Here is a 24,747-nt window from a genome sequence, read left to right as displayed (position 1 = left end):
CATTTGACAATTTAGTCAACTAACTAAAACGAGATGAAAATGTCGACAGAGACAAAATCCAATCTTATTTAATTTTGTCCGGGTGGGACAAAATATTCAATCACAGTTGAATGTGGATGAGGGGCGGGTGGAAAAGCATGAAGGGTAGGGCTGGGCGATATTGGCTTATATTAATATCGCGATATTTTTATGCCATATTGCGATATACGATATATATATTACGATATTTTGCCTTGGCCTTAAATGAACACTTGATGCATATAATCACAGCAGTATGATGATTCTATGTGTCCACATTCAAACATTCTTCTTCATACTGCATTAATATATGCTACTTTTATACTTTCATGCAGAGAGGGAAATCCCAACTAAGTCAATTGACCAAAACTGTATTCATTAAATAGTCTTCATTCTCTCACGGGTGACTTTTTAAATGAAAGAACAAATTAATAGTGTTGCTACCTTTTTGTAATAACACTTCTGCTGCATACTTTGCATTGATTGATTGATACTTTTATTAGTAGATTGCACAGTACAGTACATATTCCCTACAATTGACCACTAAATGGTAACACCCCAATAAGTTTTTCAATAAGTTGGGGTCCACGTTAATCAATTCATGGTACAAATATATACTATCAGCATAATACAGTCATCACACAGGGTAATCATCATAGTATATACATTGAACAGCATATTGCTGTTGTCTGGTGAATATCTTCCCACATGGAGCCAAACCACCGCCAGATGATGGACCCCCTGCTCTTTATGTTGGGCATTTATTGTTCTTCCTCCAATTGTGATAAGTTTCGCACCATCTCTCTCTCTCTGATCGGTGAGAGCTATGACGCTGGACTTGCGAGAGTATGTGACGTATGTAAGAAGGCGGGCTTGTTTTCCGTATCTGTCAGAATGAGAGACGAGGAGGAGTGACAAACGGCAGTAATGTAATGCACGCAGCTAAAAGCAACTCGACCTGCCTCTGCTAACGTTAGCTCTCGGCGAGAGCGTATGACGCTAGACGCGCGACAGAATGTGACGTATGTAAGAAGGCGGGCTTATTTTACGTCTCTGTGAGAAAGACGGACAAGAAGGAGTGAGACACGCAAGTAATGTAATGCACGCAGCTTAAAGCAACGGTGTGAGAACATATAATCGAATATTACGATATAGTCATTTTCTATATCGCACAGAGACAAACCTGCGATATATCGTATATATCGATATACCGCCCAGCCCTAATGAAGGGTATCTAATCAGAACTACTGGTTTGTAAGTGTCTTGATTTTTCACTTGGGAAAGCAAGAATCAATACAAATGGCTGACGACTTTATGAAATTTTTTACTAAGAAAATTTCACTAATTACAAAAAAATTTAAAAATAACACAGCCCAGCTCCAACTTGGTTCTATTAACGCAGATACAAATGTATGTACGATGTATATTGCACTCCAAAATAATCTCTCTTTTACAAGAAATAACATTAGAGGAACTTCTGCAACTTGTAAATGGGACAAGACAAACATGTTTACTTAACCCACTTCCTGGAAATCTTATCAAGGAGCTGTTTGTAATATTAGGACCATCAGTGCTAAATATGATTAACTTTTCACTTTCCTCTGGTACTGTTCTCCTCGCATTCAAAAAAAGCGATTATTCATCCTCTGCTCAATAGACCTAACCTTGATCCTGACCTTATGGTGAACTACCGGCTGGTGTCCCAGCATCCCATTATTTGGAAAATCCTCCCCAAAAAATTTTGCACAGCAGCTAAATGAAAACTATTGGTATGTTAGACTTAGCCTTATCTTGGTTTAACTCCTATTTTACTGACAAGATGCAGTGCATCTTCCATAACAATGTGACCTAAGAGTATGTTAAGGTAATGTGCGGAGTTCCCCAGGGTTCGGTTCTTGGCCCTGCACTCTTCAGCATCTACATGCTGCCACTAGGTGACATCATACATAAATACAGTGTTAGCTTTCACTGTCATGCTGATGACACCCAACTCTACATGCCCCTAAAGCTGACAAACAAGCTGGATTGTAGTCACCTGGAGACATGTCTGAATGAAATTAAACAATGGAGTTCCGCTAACTTTTTGCAACTCAACGCAAAGAAAACGGAAATGCTGATTATCTGTCCTGCTAAACATCGGCACCTATTTAATAATACCACCTTAACATTTGACAACAAAACAATTACACAAAGCGACTCGGCTGCTAGACTTTTGGCAAGAACAAGAAAGTTTGATCATATTACGCCCATACTTGCTCACCTGCACTGACTTCCTGAGCACTCCAGATGCGACTTTCAGGTTTTACTACTTACGTATAAAACACTAAACGGTCTAGCTCCATCCTATCTTGCCGATTGTATTGTACAATATGTTCCAGGCAGATGTCAGCGTTTAAAGAATTCAGCCAGAGCCCAAAATAAGTCTGCGGGCTTCAGAGTGTTTTCTATTTGGGCTCCAATACTCTGAAATGCCCTACCAGTAACAATTAGAGATGCTACCTCAGTATAAGCTTTTAAATCCCATCTTAAAACTCATTTGTATACTCTAGCCTTTAAACAAACTCTTTTTTGGACCAGTTGATCTGCTGTCTCTCTTTTTCGCTCTGCCCGCCTCTCCTTTATCAGGTGACCACGGATCAGACTCCATGGAGGAAGCACTAGCTGTTCCAAATCGGGACCCAGGATGGACCATTCCTCTCTGCATCAGTTGGTGATGTCTCTGCGCTGCTGACTTGTCTCCATTCAAGATAATGCCCTGTTGGCCTGCCAATGGACTGGACTTTCACATGAAGTCGCGACCCAGGTGGACCACTTCTTATGCATCAGTTGGTGATGTCTCTTCACCCAGACGTGGCTCCATGCAAGAGGATCCCCTGCTGGCCCCACTTTGGACTGGACTCTCACATTATTAAACATATCCACTCAGCATCCATTGCACCGGTCACCCGGGAACGGGGGGGTTCCCATATCTGGAGTCCCTTCCAAGGTTTCTTGTCGTTTCCATTGGGTTTAGTTTTTTCTTGCCCCGATGTGGGATCTGAGCAGAAGATGTCATTGTGGCTTGTGCAGCCCTTTGAGACACTTGTGATTAAGGGCTGTATAACTTTGATTGATTAATACAATATGTCTTCGACGCCAGGAACAAAGAGAAAAGGCGACATATGGACTCACTTCACCTTTGCCGCGGTAGACAAAACATCATGTAAACCCAGTGGCTCGATTTTCTTCGGCAAAAATACAACCAAATTCAAGCGCCATCTGCAGACTTATCATCAGAACATATACACAACAGTAAGGAGGCTGAAGCTGTTACTCATACTGTACTAAATTAATGTTACTATTAAAGACTGTAGAGCAAAAGCAAAACTGCTTACTTCACCACATGTTGGAAAATAAATACTAAAAAACTAACTACTTTTGTAGCAGACAATGATGCCGCGAGCTAATAACTATACCTGTACAGTTCACTTCAATCTATGTTCAGCTAATGTTCTGTTTGGATATTAATTGCAAAACTTCACAACCCAAAAGACCAGATTTGTCATTTGTCAAGCTAACACACAAAGAAAGACAGCAATGTGAGACATATACCGGTATACTTTAGTTTGTCAACACTGGTTGCTGTATTTACACGGGACTGTTAGTTTTATGGTTGCTGTATTTATTTTCTTCAGTGATGCACTCCAAATTGCCAATATGTAAATAATGTAACACTATATTACAACAGTACCCATTACATTCTTAATTTTAAGATGAATGTGTCAAATACATGTTTGTTCCATTTCCATTATTTCCTGTTAAATAAATACCATTATTTTAATACAAGCGTACGCTATTCTACTGTCACACAGTTTTAAGCATATCAATGCTTTGCAGTTAGTTCATTAAACATTTAAAACATTTTTCCTGTATAACATTCAGACTACAAAATTGCATTCATTGTACCCAAACATTGGGGAATTTTCTTAAAAATTTTTTATATATGCAAGTAAATAAAAACCTGTGATTAATCATGATTAATCACTGTTCAAGAGTGTGATTAATCTGATTGAAAAAATGATCACTTGACAACCCTAGTTTTTATGTATTGACACTAATCATATTGCTGAACAAGGTGCCCAAAGGTAGCGGCGCTGGTCTGGCTCACCTGTCCAACAAGGCCATAAGAGCTAATCGATCATAGCGGACCCTCAACCACTTCCCAGGCAGCACCCAAAAGCGATAGTACTGTTTGGGTTTAGCTTTCTCCTCAATCATCTGTGTGTTTTCTTGGGATTCCTGCAAGGACTCATGATCCAGGTCAAACTGCAGACAGGTTGGGATGGGTTTGAAAAAAGTGCTAACATTGAGGATAAAATACAAGGACAATGAACACTAACCTCAGGCATTTCCAGAGGCACTCTTCGCACCTGCATGCCCTGTAGGACCACTGGTCTGGGTTGCAGCATGGACGACACTGGGGCTCCCTCCTGGACCTCTGTTGAGGTGAAGCTTGAGGACTGGGACTGCCTCTCCCTTTCCCTACAAGCAAGAGCTTCAGCTTTCAGCAGTGCTTTAGTTTATAGCTGAAAGATTAATTAAAAGCACTGTAACTTACTGAACTGGGTCTTCATAACCTCCTCCAGCAGGTCCAAAAGTGTAAGACCTTTTCACTCCTGATACACAGCAGAGAAAATCGTTTAATGCAATTTTCAGCAATTTTTCCCCTGCTCGAATTACTAAAAAGTTAACTATCCTCTCTCTTCCTTCTTAAAGGACAGACATGAGAGCTGCATTGATCTCTTCATTGCACAGAAATAGATAAGCTGCTTTTATTCAGGGAGCGTTGAACTTTATTCCCTGAAAGCAAAAGACGCACCGCTCTCATCAAAAAAGTAGTGCACGGCGCCCTCTGATGTGTCGTCAAAGGTGGAGGCCTCATGGATGCCGCTGCGGGGAAGCAGCAGTGATGAGGCAAACTGTAGGGCGGATGGGAGGGTGCGGGTCCGCGAGTGGGAGGAGGTCCGAGCCCTTTGTAGGTCCTGGAGGCTAATGGTAGCAGAACAAAATTGCAGTCTTTAGACTTTTTTACGGTTACACTTAAAAACACACATCAGATACTTTCTTTAAAAAGTGGGGCTGACCTGGGAGGGGACCCCATGGTGGAAGGAGGAGGTGTAGGGTTGGTCCCAGCATTGTGTCGCCTGCGGATAGCCTGGGTCCTCTTCACATTGCTGACAGAGTCGTGTTTGCCTCCTTCCTCCAGCGCCAGAGCTGAAGAGAACCCAATTGTTATGTTCAGTGCCAGGCAGAACACCAGTGGCTTAGGGCCTATATGTGCTTAAATGAAACATAGTGAACAACTGTATGGATTCTGGCAGTGTAGCGTTCTTCCACTCGACTAAGTCTGTAAGTGCGCGCCTTCATTCAACATGTGCGGTTTGGGTGGAGCGAGCCCTAAAGGTGCCCGTTCCCTGTCAAATCTGGCATTCTGCGTCTTCTCCCGTCGACTTAAGTACTTTTGTTCTCATGCTCTTTTGACGCAGTAATAAGTACAGCGCCCCAATAAGGTGCAGTTGAATTGCATGCAGTGTACACCGCACATAATAAAATGTTAAAGAAACTTCCAGAAAAATATCAAACCTATTCTGATCGCTTTAATTGAGAAACCTGGAAACATCCATTGAAGTGAGGATAAAAGGACCACTATCAAAAATCAAAACGCACATTGTTGTCTTGTGAGTGTGCCCACAGCGAAAGGGTACCGTGTGTATATCTGCCGTGTTTGGCCAACCTGGTACTAACCGATGTTCAATACATCCGGACAGTGATAATTGAACTATGTGACTATTAAATACAAAATGTATTATGTAGCATCTATCTATTGATTTTTTTGAGAGATATTATCAAAGTGTCACACTCCACCGCACAAGCACACACACAGCTGTCAATGCAAGGCCCTCTGAAGCGTCACGGTTTCCCAAACATTTGTACTAAACAGAACTCAAGTCAAACAAAATTTCAACTACGTATTATTATTCCCATCAAGCCAGGAAGAAGAAACTGGTGTAGTGTGCATATACACACTATATCACCATGACAACGTAAGTTCAGCTGGCAAGCACTGCTTGGATTGATATGGGCGGTTTAAACAAAGTGTTATCTTTTTCATGCATTCCAATGACATCAACGAGTGTTGATGGCAAAGCCCGCTTAGTAATGAACTCGCCTTCATTCCAAACTTAAGCACTTTTGCTTGACTTAGGTGTGTACGCAGGTTGGATGTGTGAATACCAATAAGAGAAAGGTGCGTAACTTAAAGCGCTAAAAAAACAGTTAACCGCAAATAGGAGAACAGGGCCCTTACTGTTCCAAACTCTTCTATGGCGATCGGAAGTGTAATATTTGTTCAAACATGACTTATCAGTTTTAAATTCTACATTTGGCAGTACTGACACCAAACAACCTGAGGTAATATATAGGTTACATCCGCTCACCTCCTCCCACCGCCCCCTCCTCAGTCAACTCCCCTCCTCGCCAACCCATCTGGTTGCCAGTCCAGGAGCCACCCAGGGAATCCAACCGATGATGATGAGGTCCTAGGAAGCTCTCCATGTGGATTGTGCGAGCCTCCAAGTCAGACTTGGACATGGTGAGAGTGCGTGGTGCAGGTGTGGAAGTAGAGGGCATGGTGTGTAGAGTAGAAGGCGGAGCTGTTGCGTTGTTTTGACTTGAACTTGCTCCGTCCATACTGAGCACCCTGGCGTGAGTCTTAGCGCTGGCTGTGCTCGACGAGCGCTGAGCAGCACGGGAATATGAAGGGCCACCGGGTTCGGTTAAATCCTCTTCCAGCGGAGTGGGCAGCTGAGCGGCCGCAGGCAGTGGTAATGCGGGGCCAGCATTAACGAGGTCTGGAGAGTAGCAGGAGGTGGAGGAACTGGAGTCGTCTTCATCTGAGCTATAGCGGCGCTGAGACCCCAGACTGGATGCTGCGCTCATATCGCTGCCATCGTCCTCGTCACTAGAATCCTCGAAGAGACTTTCACTGTAAGCCTTGGCGCCAAGTCGGTTGCGCACGGGGATGTAATCTCTGTGCTGTCTATGATTGTGGTGACGCCTGTAAGAACCACAGTCAAAACTACTACTTCCTGCGCCGGCCCGCCTTCGAGGAGCTTTCCGCCGGCCTGGCCTGTGGCCAACATTACTGCCACTGCCCCGCAGTAGCTTCAAGTCTTTGGGCCGCACAACCTGCTGGGCAGACTGATCTGACACAAGGAAGGGGGTGGAGGAAATGGGCAGAGCAGGCTCGGAGCACACTGAACCCAGAGCCAGCCCTGAGGGCACAGAAGTAGCTTGCCTAGGTGGAGGTAGGGGGGGAGCAGAGATGGTTCTGTCTAAGTCACAAACGTCTGAGTGGCCGCTACTCGAAGGGGAAGAGTTGTGGAAAATGGGGGCTTGTGGGATGTCAGAGGGTGCAGGTAGTAAATCGTCTCCTTCAACAAGTGTCCTGTCGAGGGCCTGGCTGGGGGAGACATCTTTGGAAGGTGAGCGTAGCAGCACACTGTCAGACAGGTTATCTGTGTCACTGCCATCCTGTCCTGCTGGGATCTCTGCAGCTTTGGGGACATTATCCCCCACTGCCAGCGTCGAGGTCTGTCCATCCGGGGGTTTGGGTTGGCTGAAAGATGGGCTTTCAAGCTGAGTGGAATCCGTCTTTTCACTGCGGTAGCTGCTTACGGTGCTCAGCGTCTCACGGTCAGTAGTGGTTCCACCTCCACTGAAGCAGCTGTCTGTAGATCCAGCAGCTAGAGCCACCCCACTGCGGCAACCTGGGTGCTCAGTCCCAGGCACAAAGACCACAGGATCAAGACCCAAACCCAAAAGATTTTCACTCAGCTCCTCATTTAAGCTAGTCTTTATAAGAGGACTAAGGGGGGTTTCCCCTAGACTCTCAGACTCAGCTGAGGGGCTGAGGGGAGAATAAGCTAACCCATTGTCCTTGGAAATCTTTTGAGGCGCCTCCACCTCCTGCAATGCTTCTTTATCGCCTCCGTCTTCTTGACTGGAAGGTGAAGGGGGTACAGACAGATATTCTCCTGGTTCTCCAAACCCGGAGGCTATTCCAGAGAGTCCCATAAGACCTGGGAAGTTACCTCCCAGGGCAGCAGCAATGCAGGACTGGACCATGCTCGGAGCCCCTGACAGAGAAATAGACCAAAATCAGATATAAAAGCAAGCTTTGTGCATTTATTTGGTTTTAGAGCAGCTTTACGTCCATGTAATATAAAGAACATTAAGCACTTATCAAATGAAAACGAATTGTGACTAAAAAAAGAGACTTACTGATGGTGTCCTGAGAACTTTGCCGCAGCATTTCGCGATGAGCGGAGGTAACGATCACGTTATTGCTTCTCTGTTCTCGCAATAACTCTTTCATATCTAAAGAAAACAAACATGGTTTAATTAAAGTACAAAAAATATAACATTACTTGAGGTATCCGTGAAAGGAAGAACACTGACCCTTTGTTCCCCCTGAATCCTCAAGCTGGGGTAAGAACTCCTGGACAATAAAAAAAACAAAAAAAAAACACAAAAAGCGACATTTTGCCGTAAATGATCAGTTCAAAAGGTGAAGTCAGAGGTAAACAGCTTTGGACGACATTGCTCACCGACACCTGGTTGAGTCCAAACAACGAGTGCTGAGAGCTACACCGCACTGGAGGCGTGGAGTTCACCTTCCGGAACACCGTCATCTCCACACCAGCATGGATATCCCTGTGAGGAAGACACACAATTAAAAACAAGGCCATCATTGGTAATGCTAATTACACTTTTGTCTAAAAGCACACAGTCCTCACCTGGGTTGATTCCCATCATTCGCACCAGAACCTTCGTCCCCTTCTTCTGTCCTTGGCGCATCGGCATAGAGCGAGGCCTGCTTCTTCTCAATAATCTCCCCGAGGTCGAACATGGTGTGAAGACGGTAGTTGACCACTTTGACGGCAGTAAAAAAGACCGCCACTGCAGCAGAGTACAAGCCTGCTACCACCAAGCTGGCTGGAAGAGCCTGTGGGGGAGTGAAACAACATTACATCAACAAATCAAAAATGTCTGTCGCATGTACACGTCTTATGTGATAACCCCACTAGTATATGTTTTAGGGGTGCGACGATTCGTCAACAATTTCAATAAAAAATTTGTCCTTGATAATAGTCAGTGATGTCATCGATCATGCAGAAGTCAGTGCGACCGGTAAACGACAGCGACAGGAAGAGAGAGGCCACTCGTAACAACACAGCGGGTGAAAACATGGGAAGTATGGGAAAATTTCACCGTAAAATTACCCCAAAAATTTGCTCAATTTTCAAAAGGGAACTTGATTGTCATGGCAGTAAGACTGTGCATTTAAAACGAAAACCTGTCAGATATTTGGAGGATGAGGTGTCCGACTGTCCTCAGTCAGGTAGTTAGCTTATTAGTCAACAACAGAGAGGCGAAGTTGTGTAAAAAATAGATTTAACTATTATTTTAACAAAAATTAGATACACCTCCAATGTTTCTCGTTGTATCCCATTAGGGCTGGGCGATATATCGATATACTCGATGTATCGCGGGTTTATCTCTGTTGGATATAGAAAATGACTGTATCGTGATATTCAAGTATACGTTTTCACGCAGTTGCATTTAGCTGATGGCATTACACTACAGGCTTTTCCCACTCTGTTGTCTCTCCTTCTCACAGACACACAAGCGCACCTTTTTACATACGTCACATACTGTCACGTCATACGTTACATACGTATACGCTCTCGCGGATGAAGCAGAGAGGTAGCAGCATGGGTAATGTTAGCTGTGATGCTAGCGGTAATACGAGAGATGGGTGCGAATCTGGTAACAAATGAAGGAAGACTTAATTCCCAAGAAAAACACCAGGGGGTCCATCGTCTGGCGGTGGTTTGGCTTCAAGTGGGAATATGTCGAACAGACAACAGTGCTTCAAATGGGAATATTTTGAACAGACAACCGTAATTTGTCAAGTGTGGTGCTAAAGCGTTGTTAATAAAAGTAGCACTACTGCTAATATGTAGCATCATTTGAAAAGTCACCTGCTAGACGATGAAGAGTGTTTACTCCGAATTTCAACAGAGACTATACGTTTAAGTTTTCATGGGATTTAGCGATTAGGAGTGACAGCTTGTTTGATAAACGTATAGCATGTTATTATTATAGCATATAATTATTTGAATGACTCTTACCATAATATGTTACGTTAACATACCAGGCACGTTCTCAGTTGGTTATTTATGCGTCATATAACGTACACGTATTCAGCCTGTTGTTCACTATTCTTTATTTTAAATTGCCTTTCAAATGTCTATTCTTGGTGTTGGGTTTTATCAAATAAATTTTCCCGAAAAATGCGACTTATATATATTTTTTTTCCTTTTTTTATTATGCATTATCGGCAGGTGGACTTATACTCCGGAGCGACTTATACTCCGAAAAATACGGTACTTTTTTTGGGTTAGCACTTTGACTGCCGTTGCTTTATATGGACAACAGTGTATTAGTATTATTTTGTAAAAGCTTAATGAGTAGCACATTTACACTATAAAACAGATATTTCTGAAAAAAGTTCATCTTTATTGTTAGTGTGCACATGCCTAAAATATCACAAGCTGAATTTAAAAATTGATGGCTAAATTACAGACACTAAAAAGATGTATACTGTGTAATCAGTAGGGGTGTAACGGTACACAAAAATTTCGGTTCGGTACGTACCTCGGTTTAGAGGTCACGGTTTGGTTCATTTTCGGTACATTAAGAAAACAACAAAATATACATTTTTTGGTTATTTATATACCAAATTTGTAAACAATGGCTTTATCCTTTTAACATTGGGAACACTATAACAATTCTACCCACGTAAATCCACATTAAACTGCCTCAAGTTGTTGCTTTGATTAAATAAAATGACAAAACCTTTCTTCTACATATAAAAAGTGCAACATTAAACAGTTTCAAGTCAACTTATCATGCTTAATTTATTACAGCATTTGGGAAGCCTGTAGTTGACTATTGTTATACACACATACACACACACACACGCACGCACACCCAGCAAAATGAGCTAACGTAACGCTAAAAGCTAATTCGCCTTCACCTCAACCCAGAACTATGAGCGAGCTGAGCTGCAGTTTAAGTTTCTAGAAGGTCAACGGGCTCATATTGATGTTTGTAATAGTTGTGACTGGGAAGTGTTTTTCATAATTTGGGGAATGTTCGATGTCAGCTGCTCACCTGCTAAACACTGACTCTGTGCTTTCTGAATACGCACTGCTGATTAGCTGTTACATCACTCTGAATACGCACTGCTGATTGGCTGTTACATCGCTCTGAATACGCACTGCTGATTGGCTTTGTATGTAACCAATCAGATGGTTGTGTGGGCGGGACAATGCTGGGTGCTCACTGCTCAGACAAAGGCAGAAAGCAGAGCAGCTTTTTAAGACTTTAGTTTACAAACTCGTTCGATACACCCTCGTACCGAACCGAAACCCCCGTACCGAAACGGTTCAATACAAATACACGTACCGTTACACCCCTAGTAATCAGACAAGACAACGAATTGTCAATGACCTGTCGATTATTGGCTTTATGTATTTTTTATATTAATTTTTGATGGTATCAGTAATAGCGAAAAGAATATGACAATAGAGAACTGAAAATGCAATTTATTACAACAAATGTATTTATCCTGGCTGCTCAGTACAAGAAGCCAACAGTCAGCAAAAACAGACGTCTATAATTAAAGCGTGTATGTATGCACTCTAAATGCTACACTTCCTACAGCAAGTAAGGGAGTATGTTTAAAAAAAAACACTTTTTATGACATTCTAAATACATTTTTCAACATTATGAGAGCCCTCTAGACATTAAATTACTCTTTAGTCAATGTTACACTCTTTTAATCCAATATAACAACGCTGCCTGAGGCTGAGCGAACCAGTGACAAAAATAATGAACAGTGTGCTCTAATTAGTTTGATCTCATCGAGGGGCCAACACTGCTGTAGCATTAATATTTTTAGTTAATTTAACTATGTTATGCTTAAAAATGCCTAATACAGGCCATAAACATTGTAGAATAGTGCTTTTTTTTTTTTTACCCGTGATGTGGTGAAGCCGCAAAATTGGACTTTATCTTTTTAACTTTATTATCTCCTAATGCAAAAATTATCACACTAACATATACTCCAAACAATTTTTGTCAGAATCAATATAAATACCGTATTTTTCACACCTTAGGGCACATTGGATTATAAGACGCATTAAAGGGGTCATATTATATTTTTTACCCTACATTTAAAGTACTTCCTTGTGGTCTATATAACATGCAATGGTGGTTCAAAATGTTGCATACATTATGTTTTACAGACCTTACCGTCTTCAAGCCGCTTTCTGACCATATCTTCAGAACGCAGCATTTTCTAAGCGCTCTTATATACGTGGCTCTACTTTGACTGCATCTGCTCCCTGTCATCCTTGTTGTACCGGTAGTTTTTAGCGCTTCCATAGCAAGTCTACTGATGGATATAAGTAAGAACTGTACACTACATTATATTAGAAATGACAACAGTGTAGGGTGTATGTCCCATAACAAGAGGATAGATGAAAAAAAGGAGCTTATTGACTACGGCGCAGACTGCGATGGCGGAAGCGCAAACATTCTCGGGACTTATGGAGATCCCAAATACACAAGGAAGTCATTGTGGCCTGTGCAGCCCTTTGAGACATTTGTGATTAAGGGCTATATCACTAAACTTTGATTGATTGACAACGGCAGGCACAAATAGGTAAGAAAGAACTCCAGATAATATGTCTCCTAATAGGTGCCATTTTGGGGTACTTCAAATGTACACACACCATGATAGTACGTCTGACTATGAGTAGCCATAATGCTTCGCGTTCTATCAAGCAGTGCGGCTTCATAGCTTACCAAAGTTGCACTAAAACATTTTGACAAATTTTTGAGTACCGTGTGTAATGTTCTATATCCTTAAGGAAACATAAATGTTTTGGTGTTGCTTGCTTACGGGTATTTTCTGCTAGAGGTGGGAATCTTTTGGCATCTCACAATTTGATTATGATTACGATTCAGGAGCTACGATTTGATTAAAAATTGATTATTGATGCATCATTCATTTATGTATATTGATGCAGTTTTACATTTCTTTTCATTTCACTGAATAAGCGTTTCAACATGTGCACCATTTAAAAATAGTACATTTGTAATAAGAAACAGTTAAATGAATTTCCATTACATTTATTATCCATCCATCCATCCATCCATTTTTTACCGCTTGTCACTCTTGGAGTCCTGAGGGGTGCTGGAATCTATGTTACATTAAATGTGTGCAAAACTGGCATAAGTGCGCTATAATAAAGGAGATGGTCGGATCTCTCAGTGAGGTAGCTCGTTTCAGTCAGCCAAATTTTAGAAACGGTCTGCATTAGATTATTTTCAATAAATACATCAAATATCGATTATTGACGTTTACTAATCGATTTTATAATCGCCCATGTCCACATTGCGATTAATCTACAAATCGATTATTTCCCCCACCTCTACCTGCTCCCGTCATTTATTGAACAGGTGTCAGTCATAGTGCAGTCCACACGTATCTCTTATGTGTGTCAGCCATCTACTGGTCACATTTATCATGAAACCATGAACCAAAAAAAATAGCTTCGAGGCCGGTAAACACAGCCTAGATTAGTGCGTACATTACATACAGGTTGTCCCCAGATTGCCAAGATACCTGTTGGGCTGTGGGCTCGGGTAGCGATGTGGTCAATATGACGTCATGACATTATTTACTATGATACATTTATTGTCTTTGAAAAGGCAAACAAATTTATACGTACATTTAAACAAATATGTTATTATTAATTATAGTATTAACATATATTTTTTCTCATATAATATGGTTTTGCTCTATTTTTCAATTGTTGCTACTTATTGTACTTTTTTTTTTTCTTTCCTAGAGATTTCTCCAATCCCCCTGGGCAAATTAAGGCCTTGGGGCCACAAGTGGCTCGTTAAGCTTTTCAATTTGGCCCATCAGACATTCCCAAATCATTTTTTTAGATCTTTAAGATGGAAACTGTAGCTGCCATAATGATGTGTAATGATGTTTTGAAATGACCACAAGTCTTGAACTATACAAAGTATTTCAATGGTTGGAATCTGCGATTTTGCATGATATACTAGTTATTATAGTAATCTAAGTCGCAGCAGCTCAGACAAGGCACCAACCAGCGTGGGTGGGGAGCATTTCCAAAGATTGTCAGCTTGAAATGCAGGTGTCAGGGACAGACGCGGAAGGACATTTTCACAACAAAGTTGTAAAGCTTAATGATCAGATCGTAGGTGGGTTTATTTTTTTACCCTTCACGTTCATTTTTCAGTGTTTGTTGCCTTTTTTTTGCGTTTCGCTTGATTGTAATACATGTCGATCGAGAGGGTGTGTGACCTTCATATGTAACTTGTCAATATTCAGTATTTTATCAATCATATTTAATATTGTAAATCCTGCATTCTTTATATTCATGTACATTCTGGGTGTCTCATTCAGTAAAAAAATGTAAAATTCCATTCCGTTTTTTTAAAGTGGTCTGTCATAACGTTTTTAGGTTTTCAATCAGACAATATTGTGAGGTTTTGTATTAGGGTGTTTAAAAATATATATACCGGCCCCCGGACACATTTTTTCTCTAAATTTGGCTACCGAATCATAATAATTGCCCATGCCTGTATTACACGCATGCACTTCTGAATGCACGTGCACAAGTTGTATCACAAGTCACAAATCTGGACGCGCTGGCTAAAATCTTACACGGCAGAAGTGTCGCAAAAGTCACATGTAAGAATACACACACTCGGATTGATATACAGAATTGGATTACACGAGCACAGGTAATAAACGTTCGCAAGTACTTTTGCTACAATAATAATTCCATAGATATCCTATGATGTAACTAAGGCAAAATACATCACTGAAGTCTCAAATTTCAGACGGCTCATTTGGAGCAAGTTTGAAAGAAGGCAAAATTGTTTTATAAATATCTTTGCCATGCCTCAATGGTTTGATTTAAAGTTTTCCTGATTTACAGGGATCTCAAACACACAAAAACAGGTATCAACAGGTAGGAAAAAATTATTTTGCATAATAAGAATCTCACCATGTACAACAGAAAGGGGAAGGCCAGCAGAAATATCCACAGGTAGAGATGGAAGCAGTTAGAGAAGGTGCTCTGATGAGGGTCCACATACCACCCCCCGGTAAGCGAGGCCCACACGCCCTGTCGTAATATCTGAAATGCTTGGGAGCCCATCTCTCCTCCTTCAGGGGGAACCCACAGCTGAAATAGTCGCTCCAACAAAACTGTGGAGTTGGATCCACAGTGTCTTGTGTCTATGATGGCAGTTCCATTGGTGATGGCAGATCAAGCGGGACTGTCTCATGGGGGACGAGAGTTCTGTGTCTCGAGTGTGTGTGCGCTTCAGTAAAGGTCAGGAGTCTCTGCACATCCTGGCACTTGCATGTGCTCCCTGCCTGCACAGACGATGCCACCCTTCGGCTTAATCCTTGACAGGTAATCAGGTGAGAGACTTTGTGGTACATTGGCAACCCTTGGAGTGTGTGAGAAAACACTCATCTGTAAAAGACAGAGCAGGACACGAGGATTATATATTTTGGGCAGGGCAACATTGAGTTCATAGTAAACTTTTGATTTGAGGGAAGACCTTGAATAGGTTTGAGCAAAGCACTAGGATACCTTATAAGTACACACTTGTCCATGCTTAACATCCATCCATTTTCTACCGATCGTCCCTTTAGGGGTCGCGGGTGGTGCTGGAGCCTATCTCAGCTGCATTCGGACGGAAGGCGGAGTACACCCTGGACAAGTCTCCACCTCATCACAGGGCCAACATAGATAGATAGACAGACAACATTCACACTCACATTCACATTCACATTCACACACTAGGGCCAATTTAGTGTTGCCAATCAACCTATCCCCAGGTACATATTTTTGGAGGTGTGAGGAAGCCGGAGTACCCGGGGGGAACCCATGCAGTCACGGGGATAAAATGCTAACTCCACACAGAAAAATCTCAAGCCCAGTATTGAACTCAGGACAACTCAGGACCTTCGTATTGTGATGCACATGCACTAACCCCTGTTCCACCATACTGCACAAAAAATCACAAAAATCAGGGATGGAGAGACATAAAGTTCTTCTCAAAGCGGCTATGTGAACATCTAAGGCAAAATAAATGGATTTTTAGTTCCTACAGCAAAAAAGTAATAGTAGTCTGGTCTGAGCAGAAACAAGGATCCCAACTTTCAATTAAAATTTTTTTCAATGACAAACGAGTCACAGCGTTAAATTTGAAAATTCCCAACTAAACTTTAACTTCTCTCTTACTTTCCATCCTGCACTTCCTTTCAAAATATTTCTATATTTACATTAAATCACTGAAAAATAATTTCTATTACCATATGTTACACTCGCGAATCAATACAAGCAACACTTTCCAACTTAAAGTCGCTAGTTTCGTGTTAAGTTTAACGGAGCCAAAAATCTACCAACAAAGTCAATTGGAAACACAAAAGTGGCACAAAAAGAGGTGTTGCATGGAGTACAAGCAGAGAAGTGCTATGCCTTAATGTTGCACAAAAGGTGAATTTTAGCCTGTTTGCATTCCCTCCCAAGATTGTGGGAGAATATTTTTTACAGTTTCTACACGTTTTCCCTGATCAGTCAATTATTTTTCAGGTGTTGCATGTTTTTCAAGACGAGTGGGGACCCTAAGAAAATGCCTCCAAGTATGCTGCAGAAAATTGTTTTTTTAGGGCGTACTGTATTTCATTCTCTAAGGGAAGGTTCACTGTGCTGCACTGGGACAAACCCTGAATGAAGCTCTCACAGCATATGGTGAATACAAATTAGTGTCTGGCGCCTTACATATGCAATTATGTGTGCCTTTTTTTATCCTGTGAAGCACTTAGTGAGCTTTCTCTATTAAAAGTGCGATAAAAACACATGTTAGTTACTAATCTAATGAAATCAAATACAAGTATCAGAAATAGTGCATTATGGGAAGCAGTTGTTCGGTATACATATTTAACTAAAATCAAAGACATGCACCTGGGGATAGGCTGATTGGGAACACTAAATTGGTTGTAGTGTGCGAATGGTGCTTGTCTGTCTGTGTTGGCCCTGCGATGTGTTGCGACTTCTGCCTGAGTTCACCTGGGATAGGCTCCCGCCCCCCACGATCTCGAGAAGGGTAAACATTAGAAAATGGATGTATGGATAGTCCAACATTTGTTTAAGTTTCAATTCCAGGTTGGTTGCATTCAGCACTCCTCTCTCAACTTCCCTCTTGCTTTTTTTTAGTTTTACAACAAACTTCTTTTTACACTTGCATTGAAGTTAAGAATACAAAAGGCATTCTATGCATTATGTTTTAATGCGAAGCGGCTCGGCTTTTATTTACTCAAATAAAACAAGGGAAGAAATAAAAAATTAAGGGATCACAATATCAGGGGCATATAACTGAGCATAACCTGCGCAGTGTCCGCCCTGAGATCGGTAGGTCGTGAGTTCAAACCCCGGCCAAGTCATACCAAAGACTATAAAAATAGAACCCCTTACATCCCTGCTTGGGTTGGAATTGGGGGTTCCATCCATCCATCCATCCAATTTTCTAACGCTTGTCCCTTTCGGGGTGGTGGGGGGTAATAATAAATAATAATAATGGATTAGATTTTATATCTCGCTTTTCTATTATTAGATACTCAAAGCGCTCACAGAGAAGTTGGAACCCATTGTTCATTCAGACCTGGTGGTGGTAAGCTACATTTGTAGCCATAGCTACCCTGGGGTAGGCTGACGGAAGCGAGGCTGCCAGTTTGCGCCTACGGCCCCTCCGACCACCACCTATCATTCATTCATCATTCATTCATCATTCATTCACCAGTGTGAGCGGCACCGGGGGCAAAGGTGAAGTGTCCTGCCCGAGGAAACAACAGCAGCGATTTGGATGTCGAGAGGCGGGGAGCAAACCTGTAACCCAAGGACGGCATGACGCAGTTGGAAGAGTGGCTGTGCCAGCAACCTGAGGGTTCCTGGTTCAATCCCCACCTTCCACCATCCTAGTCACGTCCGTTGTGTCATTGAGCAAGAAACTTCACCCTTGCTCCTGATGGTTCCTGGTTAGCGCCTTGCATGGCAGCTCCCGCTATCAGCGTGTGAATGTGTGTGTGAATGAGTGAATGTGGAAATAGTGTCAAAGCGCTTTGAGTTCCTTAAAAAAAAAAAGGTAGAAAAGCGCTATACAGGTATAACCAATTAACAAGTATAACCCATGAACTATTAACCCTCAGGTTTCTGACACGGCCGCTCTACCCACTACGCCAGTGGTTCTCAAATGGGGGTACTTGAAGGTATGCCAAGGGGTGCGTGAGATTTTTAAAAAATATTCTAAAAATAGCAACAATTCAAAAATCCTTAATAAATATATTTAGACAAAATATGAATGTAAGTTCATAAACTGTGAAAAGAAATGCAACAATGCAATATTCAGTGTTGACAGCCAGATTTTTTGTGGACATGTTCCATAAATATTGATGTTAAAGATTTCTTTTTTTGACCTACTCAGTGGCCTAGTGGTTAGAGTGTCCGCCCGGAGATCGGTAGGTTGCGAGTTCAAACCCCGGCCGAGTCATACCAAATACTATATAAAAATGGGACCCATTGCCTCCCTGCTTGGCACTCAGCATTAGGGTTGAAATTGGGGGTTAAATCACCATAAATGATTCCCGGGCGCGGCACCGCTGTTGCCCACTGCTCCCCTCACTTCCCAGGGAGTGATCAAGGGTATGGGTCAAATGCAGAGGACCACTTTCACCACATCTATTGTGTGTGTGACAATCATTGGTACTTTAACTTTTAACTTTAAGAAATGTTTAGAATTAAGTTCATGAATCCAGATGGATCTCTATTACAATCCCCAAAGAGGGCCCTTTTAGTTGATGATTACTTCCATGTGTAGAAAGATTTATTTATAATTGAATCACTTGTTTATTTTTCAACAAGTTTTTAGTTATTTTTATATCTTTTTTTCCAAATAGTTCAAGAAAGACCACTACAAAAGAGCAATATTTTGCACTGTTATACAATTTAATAAATCAGAAACTGATGATATAGTGCTGCATTTTACTTCTTTATCTCTTTTTTCAACCAAAAATGCTTTGCTCAGATTAGGGGGTACATGAATTAAAAAAAATGTTCACGGGGGTACATCACTGAAAAAAGGTTGAGAACTACTGCACTACGCCATACATCCTGGACAAGTTGCCACCTCATCACAGGGCCGGAGTTGGGGGTTGAATCATCAAAAATTATTACAGATGTACTCGATATATCGCGGGTTTGTCTCTGTGCAATATAAAAAATGACTATATTGTGATATCCGAGTATACTTTCTCACGCAGTTGTTTTTAGCTGTGGGCATTACAATACAGGCTCTTCCCACTCCTTCTTGTGTCTCCTTCTCACAGAGTGTAAGCGCACCTTCTTACATACGTCACATACTGTCACGTTATACGTCACATACGTATACGCCCCCCCCCCGCCCGGCAGATAGGTAGCAGAATGGGAAACGTTAGCTGTGATGCTAGCGAAGCCGTGCGAGTGGTAATATGAGAGAAAGAAGGCGCGAAGCTGGTAACAAATGAAGGAAGAATTAATTCCTAAAATAAACAGCACAGGGTCCATCGTCTGGCGGTGGTTCGGCTTGAAGCGAAATATGTCGAATAGACAACTTTAATTTGTCAAGTGTGGGGCACAAGCGTTGCTACCAAAGGTAACAATACTAATAATATGTAATATAATTTGAAAAGTCACCTACTAATAACTGTTTAATGAATACAGTTTTGGTCAATTGATTTAGTTGTGACTTCCTCCTCGGCATGAAAGTTTAAAATGAGTATATAATAATGCAGTATGAACAAGAATGTTTTAATGTAGACACATAGAATAATCATACTGCTGTGATTATATGTATAAAGTGTTAATTCAAGGCTAAGGCAAAATATCGAGATATATATCGTGTATTGCAGTATGGTCTAAAAATATCGAGATATTAAAAAAAGGCCATATCGCCCAACCCTATTACAGAGCGTAGCCATCGCTACTGCTCACTGCTCCCCTCACCTCCCAGGGGGTGGAACAAGGAGATGGGTCAAATGCAGAGGGTGATTTCACCATACCTAGTGTGTGTGTGTGTGTGTGTGTGTGTGTGTGTGTGTGTGTGTGTGTATGACTATCAGTGGAATAAGATTCCTCTACAGAATCTCCTCTCTGGTCAACAAAAGCACCTTGAAGATTCTAGCAGGAACTCTCATTCAACCCTTATTCTATTACGCTTGCACCTCCTGGTACCCCAGCACCTCCAAAAACCCTCAAATCAAGACTCCAAACATCCCAGAACAAGCTAGTCCAGTTACTTTTAGACCTCCACCCCAGATCACACCTCACTCTAACAGATTTCTCCAAAGTGGGCTGGTTCAGGGTGGAGGACAGAGTAAAACAACTTGCACTGAGCCTAGTCTATAAAATCCACTACACCTCCCTGATACCTAAGTACAGGTCAAACTACTTCCTTAACGTAAATGACCGCCATAACCACAACACCAGGGGGAGCTCCACAAACCACTTAAACCCAGATTCAGATCTAACAAAGGTCTTAACTCATTCTCTTTCTATGCCACATAAATGTGGAATGCACTCCCAACAGGTGTAAAAGTGAGTGCATCTCTATATTCCTTCAAAACCGCTCTAAAACAACACCTCCAGGCAACTTCAACCCTTTACTAATACCCTCCTCTATTCACATCCCATCTCCCCGGATTATAAATAACCTAATATAAATATTCAAAAGGTACTTCTAATGTATTTACTTGCTCTTATGCTATCTGAACTCACTATGTTCTCTGCTCGCTGTACATATCCTACCAAGTAAGACCTACACTGTTTCAATGTCCGTTTCTCTGTTGATGCAAAAACTTGATGACTGAAGTACTGATATCAACCAAAGCTCCTCATCCCACCCCCTGGATTGTAAATAATGTAAATAATTCAATGTATATACTATGATGATTAAACTGTGTGATGACTGTATTATGCTGATAGTATATATTTGTACCATGAATTGATTAACAAGTTAAAAAACTTATTCGGGTGTTACCATTTAGTGGTCAATTGTACGGAATATGTACTGAACTGTGCAATCTACTAATAAAAGTATCAATCAATCAAAGTTACTTTAACCTTTTATATATATACACAGTTGTGATCAAAATTATTCAACCCCCACACAATTTTGGTGTTTTAGCAAGTAGGACATTTATTCTGTATTTTGTTTATAGTCATATCAAATAAAGATGCATTAAATAGACACATACAACTTGAATTCCAACATTATATTTTGTAACATACCAAACAGTGTCATTTCTCTTAATATCTCATTGACAAAATTATTCAACCCCTTGAAGATCATAACTCTTAAGAACAGAATTTGAATAAGGTATTTTCAATCAGGTGTTGAAAACACCTGTAGATGTGATTAGAACCGCAACGAGCAACAATTAAACTGATTGAAAAAGACTGTGACGCTAAGCTTCTTGTAGATGGTCAATGGTGTATTTGCAACATGGTGAAGTCCAGGGAGTGGTCAAAGAAGTCAAGAGAGGAGGTAATTTTTCCTTATAAGAAAGGATATGGATATAAGAAAATAGCAAAGACATTACACATTCCAAGAGACACAGTTGGGAGCATAATTCGCAAGTTTAAAGGTAAAGGCACAGTGGAAACACTATCTGGGCGTGGTAGAAAGAGGATGCTGTGTGCAACTGCTGTCCGGTATTTGAAGCATAGTGGTGAAAAACCACCGGGTAACAGCTGAGGAACTACAACAGGACATTGCAGAGGGGGGAACGCAGGTTTCGTCCCAGACAATAAGGCGCGCACTACGAGATGAAGGCCTCCATGCCAGAACTCCCAGGCGCACCCCACTTCTGAATACCAGGTACAAGAAAAATAGACTCCATTATGCCAAGAATTATCAGGACAAACCCCAAAGGTTTTGGGAAACTGTTCTACGGAGTGATGAGACAAAACTGGAACTCTTTGGGCCTATGAATCAACGTTACGTCTCTAGGAGAAAAAATGAAGCTTACTAAGAGAAGAACACCTTGCCTACTGTTAAGCATGGTGGGGGGGTCAATCATGCTCTGGGGCTGTTTCTCTGCCTCAGGTACCGGGAATCTCCAGCGCGTTCAAGGCATTATGAATTATATTTCCTACCAGCTGCAAATGTCATGAAGTCAGTGACGAAGCTGAGGCTTGGGAGACGTTGGACCTTCCGATAGGACAAGGATCCCAAGCATACCTCCAAATAAACATCAGAGTGGTTGCAGAAAAAGGGCTGGAAGACTCTGGAGTGGCCTTCACAATCGCCAGACCTAAATCCTTTAGAAAACCTGTGGTGGAACTTGAAGAAGGCCGTTGCAGCACGCAAGCCCAAGAATATGAATGAACTGGAGGCCTCTGCCCAAGAGGAATGGGCTAAAATACCTGTAGATCGTTGCAAGAAGCTTGTGTCCGGTTATGTATCATGTTTCAAGGATGTAAATACTGCCAAAGGGTGTTTTACTAAGTACTAAAGATGCATGTAACTAGGGGGTTTAATAATTTTGTCAATGAGATATTAAGAAAATTGTCCTTTTTTGGTATTTTGTAAAATACAGTGTTACAATTTAAGTTGCATTTGTCTATTTGACACATCTTTATTTGATATGACTATGAACAAAATAAAAGTCCAACTTGCTAAAACACCAAAATTGTGTGTGGGTTGAGTAATTTTGATCACAACTGTATATATATATATATGTATATATATATGGGCAGTGCCACACTACTGCCAACTACTGAAGTATGTAAGATTATGCACACTTTCAATTCTCATCTCAAATGAGATGAGAATTATGTTTGAAGGCCTGTTTATGGTAGATGACATTTTTTCAACAAGCATTAGCAGGCTACCAGACAAGTTGGCCTAGCTTGTGACTATTGCATGTTGTGATCGAGGAAAAAGCTGCAGCCGATGGAAGCAACCACACTTGCAGTAATGTCGGTGTGTGTGTGGCCGTGATCGATAGTGGCAGAAAACACACCGGCTGACATGCAGTGTGTTCTCATTACATGGCTTAAAAGGCAGGAAGGTAGATGGCAAGCTAATGCTAGGCCTGCTGTAGCCACTCACTGTCAAGATGGTTAGCTGGGTAAAGAAGAAGTCAAAACATGACAAACACTATCTATAGTCCTTGCATTTGTTCAGCTTTAGCGCGGGATTGTGTTGAGTAATTGTACTCACGTTTAGATCCCAGAAGGGCGATCAGTTAGCTTCGCCTCATATCCTTCTTCCGCATCAGTCCTTGCAAAATCTCAGAGCGTTCCTTGCCAGGAAGCTAGCGGGCTAGGCGATGTTCAAAAGGAAGAAGATGTAGCCGGACTTTCCCCCAATCTCACTGACGGAAGGCTAACTTCTCCTTTCCCCAAAGGGTCTTCTTTGACATTTCGGGCGGACAGGCATGCTTCGTTAACGGGAGTCCCCGCTCATGGTGGCCGTCTTTGGTGCGACTGTGCCGGACAAATGTTTCCAGAAAGCGGCGCTAACTATGGAAGCTAATGCTACTGGTAGCCGACAACTAGTTGGCTCACGCGTACGCACGCACGCGCGCGCGCTCAAGTAAGTGTTCCGCGAGATATTCCCATGGCGCTGATTGGACGCGCCGGGTGACGTCACAGGAAAGGGCTCCACCCCTCACATTTAAAACGGACCAGCATGACAGCTTGATTTATGGACCGTCATTTCAGTTTATACATGGTGAGACAATGATTTTAGGAATGATGCAGAAAAAACAAAAACAAAAAAAACAGTAACTTAGATTTATGTCGCTCTTTTCTAAACACACAAAGCGCTCACAGAGAAGTGGGACTCAACATTCATTCAGACCTGGTGGTGGTAAGCTACATCAATAGCCACAGCTGCCCTGGGGTAGACTGACGGAAGCGTGGCTGCCAGTTTGCACCTACAGCCTCTCCGACCAGGGGCGCCGCTAGAGATTTTGGGCCCCATGAAAATAATCTTTACAGGGCCCCAAACACATAATTTCATATCATTTCATCATCATTAGGAGCCTCTCTGGGCCCCCATCCATCATGGGCCCCTAGAATCCGTCTCCTTTACCCCTCTTTTTCGGCGCCCCTGCCTCCGACCACCACCTATCATTCATGCATCATTTATTCACCAGTGTGAGCGGCACCGGGGGCAAAGGGTGAAGTGTCCTGCCCAAGGACACAACAGCAGCGATTTTTTTTGGATATCAATAGGTGGGAAGCGAACCTGCAACCCTCAGGTTTCTGGCCGGCCGCTCTACCCACTACGCCATGCCGCCCTAGAAAGTAACATAAACTTGATATTTTACATTTTTTTAATTAAGTTCGATTGAGGCTTCACGGTGGCAGAGGGGTTAGTGCGTCTACCTCACAATACGAAGGTCCTGCAGTCTTGGGTTCAATCCCAGGCTCGGGATCTTTCTGTGTGGAGTTT

General features: G+C 41.9%; 1 protein-coding gene across 3 annotated transcripts in view; it reads right to left on the bottom strand.

The window, feature by feature from the left end:
• The window catches only part of LOC133551611 (pecanex-like protein 3), a 48,609-nt gene extending 24,721 nt beyond the window's left edge, over positions 1-23,888 (bottom strand). For 2 of the 3 annotated variants that reach the window (XM_061898523.1, XM_061898525.1), the window contains exons 1-12: positions 23,509-23,888; positions 15,243-15,719; positions 8,856-9,064; positions 8,667-8,772; positions 8,518-8,557; positions 8,341-8,436; positions 6,495-8,195; positions 5,142-5,271; positions 4,877-5,046; positions 4,616-4,673; positions 4,398-4,539; positions 4,166-4,323 (exon numbers count right to left, since the gene is read on the bottom strand). In XM_061898523.1, coding sequence (XP_061754507.1) covers positions 4,166-4,323; positions 4,398-4,539; positions 4,616-4,673; positions 4,877-5,046; positions 5,142-5,271; positions 6,495-8,195; positions 8,341-8,436; positions 8,518-8,557; positions 8,667-8,772; positions 8,856-9,064; positions 15,243-15,395 — 2,963 coding nt within the window. In that variant the 5' untranslated portion in view covers positions 15,396-15,719; positions 23,509-23,888. The remainder of the gene's footprint in view (positions 1-4,165; positions 4,324-4,397; positions 4,540-4,615; positions 4,674-4,876; positions 5,047-5,141; positions 5,272-6,494; positions 8,196-8,340; positions 8,437-8,517; positions 8,558-8,666; positions 8,773-8,855; positions 9,065-15,242; positions 15,720-23,508) is intronic. The other variant, XM_061898524.1, reaches the window with a different exon arrangement.
• Between the last annotated feature and the right edge of the window lie 859 nt (positions 23,889-24,747).

Source organism: Nerophis ophidion, linkage group LG04 (assembly GCF_033978795.1).
Source record: "Nerophis ophidion isolate RoL-2023_Sa linkage group LG04, RoL_Noph_v1.0, whole genome shotgun sequence".
In the NCBI taxonomy this organism is placed as follows: Eukaryota; Metazoa; Chordata; class Actinopteri; order Syngnathiformes; family Syngnathidae; genus Nerophis; species Nerophis ophidion.
The sequence above is the reverse complement of the archived record's forward strand: the minus strand, read 5'-3'. Positions and strand labels throughout refer to the sequence as shown.